The 9,709-nt window shown below is 52.5% G+C and overlaps 1 protein-coding gene across 2 annotated transcripts in view; it reads right to left on the reverse strand.

The window, feature by feature from the left end:
• The window catches only part of WWC2 (WW and C2 domain containing 2), a 262,995-nt gene that overhangs the window by 53,483 nt on the left and 199,803 nt on the right, over nucleotides 1–9,709 (reverse strand). For both annotated transcript variants that reach the window (XM_004696137.2, XM_045286701.1), the window contains 4 exons: nucleotides 6,044–6,173; nucleotides 5,490–5,570; nucleotides 5,277–5,363; nucleotides 741–933 (listed from right to left, as the gene is read on the reverse strand). In XM_004696137.2, the coding sequence (XP_004696194.1) occupies nucleotides 741–933; nucleotides 5,277–5,363; nucleotides 5,490–5,570; nucleotides 6,044–6,173 (491 nt within the window). The remainder of the gene's footprint in view (nucleotides 1–740; nucleotides 934–5,276; nucleotides 5,364–5,489; nucleotides 5,571–6,043; nucleotides 6,174–9,709) is intronic.

Consider the following 9,709-nt stretch of genomic DNA (forward strand, 5'->3'; position numbering starts at 1 on the left):
CAGTGAGTGAATGGGTGACTGAGTGGCCCATGGTGTGTTTGTAACAAGCTTGCATTTAAACCCCGATGCCATTTCACTGGTATGCAAAGGTTGGGTTTCTGGTTATTATGCACAATGGTGCATTAGCTCACCCGTCCTATATGGAGCGCACTTTACCACACACACACCATGTTGCTGTGAAGAGCAATATCCTGTCTTTTAGACGTTCTCAAAGCATGGTGGGGGTGGGGAAGCTGAGTAATAGAGCAACAGATTGGGAATCTCATGACTATTATAAACATGCGCCAGCGAATCACGGGCAGGATCCCTCCATCGTCCATGGTCCATCCTCCACTGTGGACCCAGCAGCTCTGACCAGGGGGTAGTCGTGCGTTCCCCACACTGTTGACTCCCAACACCGTCTGAGGCCTCAAGGAGCGGACGCATCCACAGCTCACCTACGCAGCGCGAGTCAGGAGCACACTCAGACGTGGACGTCGTAACACAGGTACAAGGGCAAAGGTGGAAAGTGGCTTCGACGGAAATTCAGAATGCATTCACAGATTTTAAGGAGGAGGAAGAACAGAAATCAGTATTACAGGAGGAAGGGAAGGAGAGAGGACGGACGGACGGACGGACAGACAGACTCTACTTGGTTAGTTGTGGTTGCAGGGCTAGAAAAATAGCAACTACAGAATATATTCTCAGAACCCCTAATAGCACATGTGTTCTTTGCTAACGACAACCAGGACAGCTCCTACCAGGCATTCTTCCCGTCGGTGTGTAGTGACGGAGCACAGGTCTACTCTCAGCGTCTTCTGTTGTAAGGCCGTTTGGGAAATGGCCACGCGGAACACATCGTGGAACAAAACCAATTCTGTGGCTGGATGGACCTTGGTTCGAAACAGACAGCTGACGTCGGTGGAAGAAGGAAGTACAGCCACCCTAAAATAGCTGCAGAGAACAAGAGTAAAGAGGATTTTGTAGGATCTTCGGTTACAGTGAACTCACAGATATGGCGTGGGATTACCTGCAAGGGTGGAGACCAAAACTGAGTGTGGAGTATGTTGCCAACCTGAAGCAGTATGGCCCTAAAGGGGCCCCGCTCGGCCACACGGAGACTACACAGGATCTCTACCACGCAATGCCCTACTTTTATTGGGTCAACTACTCAATGTTCACTAAACTTAGGTAGAGCCATTCCATTATGCGCAGGCGCAGTAATCTTAGGCTTCCATCGGAAAACGAAAGCCTCACCAGCCCGTTTTCTTCCACAAGGAATCCCTGTCCCACTTATACTAATTATTACTGAGAGTATCAGCCTATTTCGTCAACCTATGGCAGTAGGTTCTCGTTGGACAGCTTGTAAATATTAAAGCTGGTCATATGCCGATTCATCTAAATTGAGGGGCCACAGTAGTCCAATGTCAATTAGTACCAAGACAGCTCTTACCTGCTAACCTAGTAGGGAGGAAGAAAGGCTGGGCGTGGACAACTGTAGGTGTGCACCTACCCCCCACACTAACCAAAGCCAAACTCTGTGTCATCGAGTCAAAACAGGAGTAGACAGCCCCATCTTTCTCCCTCGGAGTGGCTGATGATTTCGAACTGCTGACCTTGCAATTAGCAGCCCCATGGGTAAGCCCTATGCTGACAGGGGTCCTTGCACAGCCAACTAAAACGAGTTATTTCTTCGCCTGGGAGGGCAGAACAAGCCACGCAGGCACTGGTGTGACTGCATCTAAAGAATCCCCACCCTGAAGTATTAAATGAGAGATGCTGATGATCTTCTCCCAGAAACAGAGAAGATCCTACTTGGGAAATAACAGAGTACGCGGTAACATACTGTCAAGAAAAAATAAATCCTAAACCCCACTGCCATCCTGTGGATCCAGACACAGAGGGGCCCTGTGATGGGTTTGCATAGCTGTCCATCTTTCCAAGGGCGGGCAGCCTCATCTGCCTTATGCAGAACAGCTGGTGGGTTTGAGTTACTGACCTTGTGGTTAGCAGTTCAATGCTTACCTGACAGAGCAAAGAGCTCATAAATATCATTGTCTAGCACACTGGAAGTCTCAGATATGGCAAAACGGTATTAAGAGATTCTTGAGCTTCGCAAAGTCCAGAGAAGAGCTATAGAAAATCAATAATGTCTAAGACTACTTCAGCTGAAGTACACACCATTTAAGGACACACACTTTTGGGAAATAGTATGAGTTATTCACTATGAAATTCCCGAAAGAGAACATCATTAAATCTTCCTCACCTTCTGTTCCAGGCTTGTTTAACTGAGATGCTAAAAGGGCCCTTTCTCCAATGATAGAAACACTAAGTCCAAATGCAGAATTGAGAAGCACCATAGTATTTCTGTATTTTATGTCAACATCCACTACAGAGACTTGGCTTTCAAAATCTAGTGGACCTCAGGCCACTGCTGTTGATTTAAGAGCCTTGCTAGGGCAGAGCTCACTCTCGCTGTGAGGCTGTAGATTCAATGATAGGAAATTTTATACACAGGCACATCTATATATATAATATGTAAAACAATAAAGGAGATGTACATTAAAGAATATTCTAAAATTGATTGTGATGATTGTACAACTCTTCTTGATATGACTGAAATATTGAATTGTGTGACATGTGGATTAAGTGCCAATGAAACTGTTTAAAAAAGAGTATGTTGAAATAAAAGGTCATTGAAAAGATGGGGGGAGGGGGAAACAAAACCACTGTGAGAACAGATTCTGATATGTTCTTGAACACAGAAACTAAAGAAAGGGGAAGAAATCATCAAGCACAAGAGCTCATCAGAAGGGTTCCAAAGGCAGTTAAAAACAAATTCAAACCTTGAGTTGCAGGTTGCAAGATGGTGGCGTAGAGGGTTACGAGTTGCATTGCTAACGATGAGGTTACCAGTTTGAACCCACCTGGGCCTCCAGGTGAGAAAGAAGAAGCTTTCTGCTCCTATGAAAATCTACAGCCTCAGCAACCCACAGAGTCCGCTCTACTTCTCTGTCCAAACGGGTTGCTGTGAGCCGGGACCGACTCAAAGGCAGAGTTTGTGGCAACGTACTGAACGCCGCAGGAAACATGCAGAGAAGATGACGGTGAGAGAGAGCCGCAGTATCCCAAAAAGAAAGTCACTGCACGACCACTTTAGGAGAGAGCCTGTGATTAAGAACCAATGCTGCTGAAGGAAGGTGTCGGAAGACTGGGCCCCACACCAAGGCTCCGGGAAAGGAAGAGGAGCCATTGAGAGTCTTCAATGGCCAGACGCTGCCCTGGAGGTGCCCACTCACCGGTGAGCTCCAGAAACTCACAAGACGGCTAACCAATCAGGCAGCTGGAAGAGCTCTATATGTATGACCAGTCCACATAAAAGTGGCTCGAGGCCCTATCAGAATCATCGAACAGCATCATTAATATTACACGGAAGCAACACTTTGCTGAAGATCATTAAAAACCAGTGGCTACAGGGCATCAAAAAGGAGCTGCCATCGATTCAAGCCAGACTCGGGGGAGCGCGTGGAACAAGGGCTATCCCTGCTGACGTCAGCTGGATCCTGGCGGAAAACAGAGAATAGTAGAAAGAGGGTCCGCTGTGTCCGAATGATTACGCCAAGTCCTTAGCCTCTGTGCAGATCATAAGGAATCACGTGTACTGTTGCAAAGAACGGGAATTCCAGTACCATTGATCCTGCTCTGAAGGAGAACCAGTACACCGGCCAAGAGGCAGCCATTTGAACCAAACCAAGGGCTGGTATTTGGCTTACGATCAAGAAAGCTGTGTGTCAGGATGGCATCCTCGCACCACCCTTAGTCACCCTGTGTGCGGAGTGGATCATGTGAGGGCTGGGCGGTCTGACGAACGTGGCATCCGGGCAGGAGACACAAAGCACCTGTGGAGCGTCTCTGCTTTCAACCTTGCTGGCTGAAAGCAGGGAGACGGGAAGCACTTGCTGAGCAAGATGCAAAGTCTGCAGCCTTCAGGACGGATTGTGGTTCAATGTAAAGAGAAGAAGAAACCTCACAGTTGGACCAGGACGCAGCATCATGATCAACCCGGAAATACTGACGTGGTCAAGGGAACCGTCTCACGTGGATGCGCAGTCAACGTTCACGGGAGCTCGGTCAAGAAATCAAGTGCTATGTGGCATGAGCGACCCTCCTGCAAAGCACCTCCTTCAAGGGCCCCCAACAAGATGCCACGTTGAGGACTGAGGTGAGCCTGCCCCGAGGTCCGGGTTTTCTAATCACCCCTGTGAATTCGCAAGCTGGACCAAGAAACAGGAAGACTGAGCAGGCAGTGCTGGCTGGGATGATGGTGGCGGCCAAGGGTGCCGAGTCTGCCCCGGGCTGCCAGAAACGCAGACACGTCTGACCTGGGCCCGTACAGGCACGGCCGCGTTTTCACAGCACCTCACCGAAGCCGTGCCCTCTACCAAGTGAGGGCCCGAGGTGACGTCCAGGTCCAACAAGTCTCTCAGAGCCATGTTTCCCACCGCGTGTGGCCGCTGCCTGTCTCCTGTGTCGCATTTTGGTAATTCTCACAATATTCCAAACCTTGTCATGCTACCACTACATAGTTAGTAGACTGCGGTGCAATGTGGGCGCAGCTTTTACATGCGCTGGGAGATAAAAGCTCTGGGCCACTCACGGAGTGGGTCTGTTTTCTCGTGGTGGTCCGGAACTAAACCCACACGACCTTTGCGGCATGCCCGTGTTGCCAAAATGCACCTCTGGACTTGTTATCACAAGGAAATGACAGCCTTCTCATGTACACATTGGTACAATCCCTCGAAGACAACAAGAGGAACAATTCCCTGTGTTTGAGTAACCGGGCCCTAACCCCTCTCAACACCCCTCCACCCTGAGCAAATCAACACGCAAACATGCCCGCGATGCTGAGTCAGTGCTGACCCGGAGCAGCCCTGCGGAGGCTGTTCCAGGGCAGTCAGCCTTGACGGGAGCAAGCGGTCTCAACCACCAACCCACTTACCCGAGGGGACCACCCGGGCCCCAGCACAGCACAAGGCGGAACTTCTAGTTGAAAGAGACACAAGCCTTGGTTCCCCCCTTTTAAATCATCTATCCATTGGCTTCCGGACCCAAATCCCACGAGCTCCCCTCCACCGCCCAGCCCTCCCCACTCTCTTCAGCTCTCTCTCACGGTCGGCCCTGCGGTGCCTTCTCCGGAGGTTGGTGTTGATGAACGGACTGCTGGACCGCTGTGCGACGTTAATGTTCAGTGGAAAGACTTCAGAGGCTCTGCGTGCTGGGCACCGCGTCTTACTTACACTTTCAAAGTCTGAGGTATCGAGAAGGCATGGAGATTCCGGAGTTGTGCGACCATCACCATGAAACTGGAGCTGGCCGCGTCGTGTCTGTCACAGGAGAAGCGGAATGAGGCCAGGAATGACCACGGTTGGCCTGATATCACCACCCAGTGTCCTAGAACATGTACCCACTCTCCCGGCCCCAGCCCCATCCCCTAGGCAGCTCCCTTTTACCTTAGTCCGATCTGCACCTGGGCAGTCTCCACAATGGCAGTGTCTGCTTCACCAAACGCAATGTCTTCGATTTCACTCGGCCTAGGGCCAGGGAGGAGGGGTACAGATTACCAACAGGGCCGTGGACTGCTGGGGTTACTATCTGCCACTCATGCCCGGGGAGGAAAACCTGAATTCACAGCACATCTGTGCCACCTGCCAGCATTCTCAGAGGGGTCTGCCTCTGAGCTGTCTGGTGCTCCGAGCCTCCCATGATCGCTGGGAGATGGTCCGGGTTTGCAGAAATACACACGAGGAGTTTTATGCCCCACACAGGCCTGGCCAACCACACCAACGTGGCCATCCAATGCAAGCTCTAAGTCTGAAACCCAGGCCCCTGGATATCCCATCTCCCTGGCCAGTGGGAGGTGTTCGGTAGACTGACGTTTCTGGCCACACTGTTTCTTTGAAGGACAAATCCCTTACTGCTAGAGAGTGTGGGCCATACATTCGTAGTAGGTGAGCCTCGGCTGCGGTAGGAGGAGGTGTGTGTGGCACAGCCGGGGAGCCCTTACTGTTTCACGGATGCTTCATAGACGCCACTGTCTCCAGCCACAGACTCATCGGACACGGCGGCAGACACGCAGGCCGTTTTCTCCCCAAGCAAGTGGTTTGCTCTTCTTCTCGGTACAGTTTTCTCCACATCTACGGAGGGAACGGGACGTTACCAGTCAGCATTTCTTACTCGGAGGGAGTCAAGTATGAAATATACACATGTTTTGGTCATGGGAAATCCAAAATAGCTCCCGGCGTCATGAGAAAATGATAGTGGCATGCTGCTTGGTAAAGCAGAGGGGCGCAGAAGAGGAGGAATCCCCTCAACAACATGGGCTGACGCCGCCCGGGTCTGCAGGTGGCCTTTGCTTCTGTCATGCACAGACACGGTCACTTTGAGTCAGAAGCATCTATCAAACTGCCCAAACCCAACAGATGGGGGCAAGTCACCGCACCGGGACGTTGTGGGTCACCACACCATGGTCCGCAACTCACAAGGATGAGAGTTTCAGCACCGAGAAAGAATTCTCATTGCCCTGGTCCTGAAATATTTTGGGGGGAAGGAGTCAATCACACAAAAATGTCACTGACCCTTTGCTTCTCTCTTCTAAGCATTCACTGAAGTGACCAGCACCGGGCGTCTGGGCGGGGTCAATGGTTAACAAGCCCAGCGGCTAACTGCAAAGTTGTAGGTCCGAGCCCACCCAGGAGGGCCTTGAATAAAAGGCCTGGGGGTCCAGTTCTCCAAACCAGTCCTTGATGACCCTGAGAAGCAGGGTCAGCTGACACACTTGGAGTCCCATGAGCTGGAGGTGACGTGTAGCTAACCGTACATTTGGAGGTTAGGTAACCACCTTGAGTATTAGAAATGCTTCCATGAGCTTCCAGGTACACAAACTAGCAAACGCAAACTAGAGCTTTCCAGCTAAGATAGCTTTCACCTCTCTTCCCCTGCCCTTCCCTCCTCTCCCCTCCCCTCCCCACCTACAGGGCTGGGCATAACTGCCCCTGTGCGTTTCTGAGACTGTAACTCTTTACGGGAGTGGGAAGCCCAGTCTTTCTTCCATGGAGCAAAGATGGCTTTAAACTGCTGACCTGGCGGTTAGTGGCCCCACGTGTAACCACCCACTACACCACAGGGCTGGCGTGGACTCCACAGGAGTCTGGCTTTGTGAGGGTTCCCCTCCACATACCACAGCCTAGTCTCTGAGCTGCTGCTGCTTCAGTAGGTGCTAAAGGGGGGACCTATTTACATCCCTTTGACTTGCAGGAATCCTTGCAAGCTAACAACTAAATGCCATTGGCAGATAAACCAAACAAGCCACTTTTGTGTTACCGAGTCCTTAGCACCAGCCACACACGGGCTTTCTTGTGCAACTGCGCCCTCCACCTGAGCTGGAGCCTTTCCTCCAGGGGCCAGCAAGCCAGCTGTGCTGGGAGGCTACTGGCCCCCTTCTGAGTCAGACTTTGTATCTGCTAAGATGACAGACAGTTAAGTGTCATGACTGCAGATGACGGGGCTGATGGCCGCTGGCCCCTTCTTTCTGGCGGAGAGGAGGCTCCCTCCAGGATGATGAAGTGCCCTCTGTGCCCTGCCTGCTTTGTGAGGGGTGCAGGTGAGGACGTGACTCATTGATTACACACACACCGCCCGCCGGAATAACCACGGCCATCTGGAATTGACTTTGGCAGTGACAGTGGCTGGCTGTGGAAAGCCTGCGACATCATTCCTCCTGGGCTCTGCTCTGCCGTCCAGCCGGGATCGGCGCTACAGAGCGGAGGTCGTACCAAAGGAGCCCGGCCTGTCCGAGGCTCTCGAGCACTGGGGGTTGAGGATCGGGGCCGCTGGCTGGGAAGCTCTGGGCTCTGGGTGAAGACGAGCCACCCTGGGGAGGTGACTGTCGCTGTCTTCACACACGAATCAGGGCTCTATCCAAACAGAGTCTGGGGTGGACCTTTCTTAGCGTGGCTCTTTGACAGCAACAGCTAACAGGCTGTGTGTGCTCAAACAATTAACCACTACTGCATGGCAGCGTCTCAGAGGACAGGACGGATATGGCAGCGGCCCCAACAAAGCCCACCCTCTGTTCGTCAGGACACCAGGCTGCACCTACCACCTGGGCTGCTCCCTCCCTGGCCCAGCCCTTCTCTCCAATGCCTGACCTCGCTTCCTGGTCCCCCCTCCGAGGGGAATGGTCACTAGATCACATCCCCAAACCTCCAAAACTCTCCTGCCACGGAGACAGTGCCGACTCACAGCGACCCTGTAGGACAGACAGGGTAGAACTACACCCCCTGGGTTTCTGAGACTCTTAACTCCTCCCGGGAGTAGAAAGCCCCATCTCTCTCCCTCACAGCTGCCGGTGGCTTCGGACTGCTTACCTTGCAGGTAGCAGCAGCCCAATGGGTAACCACTGCGCCCCCGGGGTTGCTCACTGCAAGTACAGGGCGCACAAAACCAGCTCAGTGCCAAACAGAACCCCCGTGTCCAGACACAGAAACACCCCCTGCTTTCCCCTGCTCCTCCTTTCCGGGATCTCGCTCTAGCCTGTGAGGAGAAGTGCATTCGGCAGAGCTGTGGGTCCAGCTGTCCTGATAATAAGAGGGCAGCCTTGGAAAGCTCGGGGGTGGCGGGGATACCACTGTCCTTTCCATTTGGTGTTCCACAGACCTTCTGAAGCCACCTTGTGCAAGCACAGCAGCAGCAGCAGCAGGGACGCAAAGGGCTGTCACCGTGGATGCCCACACCTGTGCCCCAGCAGCGGGGGTTCTGTGGGGTCTGTGGCGCCCTGTGAGTTGGGAGCAAGCCGCTTCTGGGTGGACTTGAAGCTCCAACTTTCCGGTTAGCTGTTGGGTGCGTGACCATGTGCACTGATGAGGGGAGGTGCTGAGAGCCCGCCACTGGGAGGAGTCGCCTCACGCACGTGTTAGCTCCGGGAGTCACCCTCCGGTGAGCCCACAGGGCTGACCCAGGCTGAGATGGTGAGCAGCCAGCCTTGAGAGATGGCTCACCAGCGCCCAGGCAGCGTACACAGGCGGTGCCTACGCAGCCTCTTCCTCCAGGGGGTGGCCTGCTTCTGGCGTTGAGAGCCCTGTGCAAATGCCAGTCCCACTGCTTTTCCATGAGGCAGATTTTTCCCGAGTAGCGCCAGTGGCACTGTTGGTCTGGCTGGCTCCTCTCCAGACGGGAGCAGAGCACACAGATCCCCCGTGCTCCCAACTGCTGCCCTGGGCCATCAGGACCAGGGGGAGATTAGTCATCATACCATTTTAAACATGGGGGAAAGCTGGGTTCATGTGTCTTTCAACATGCGCGCTGACCAGTCAACGAATGCAGTCCCTAAGAGCATCAGTGGGGAATAGATACACTTGTTGAAGACAGCAACAACAACAACAACAACAACAACAACAAAAAGACTGTCACAGGCCCAGAGTCTTCCACATAGAAGAACACCCAGCTACCCCACAGACTGGACTGGAAAACACCCCTAAAGGCCAACAAGCGATCCTTGAACTAACTACAAGCTTTTCTTTCTTGTTGTGTTTTGTTTTGTTCTTTTTTTGTTATTGGTTTATTGTATATGTTGCTTGGTTTTGCTCTGGCTTGTTTTTGTGCATGTTATTATCTCCGCAGGTCTGTCTAAATAAGATAGGCTGGATGAACAATCTGGAGGAGAAAACAACGG

Source organism: Echinops telfairi, unplaced genomic scaffold (assembly GCF_000313985.2).
Source record: "Echinops telfairi isolate 266 unplaced genomic scaffold, ASM31398v2 ScPeMD7_9;HRSCAF=40, whole genome shotgun sequence".
NCBI classification, from domain to species: Eukaryota; Metazoa; Chordata; class Mammalia; order Afrosoricida; family Tenrecidae; genus Echinops; species Echinops telfairi.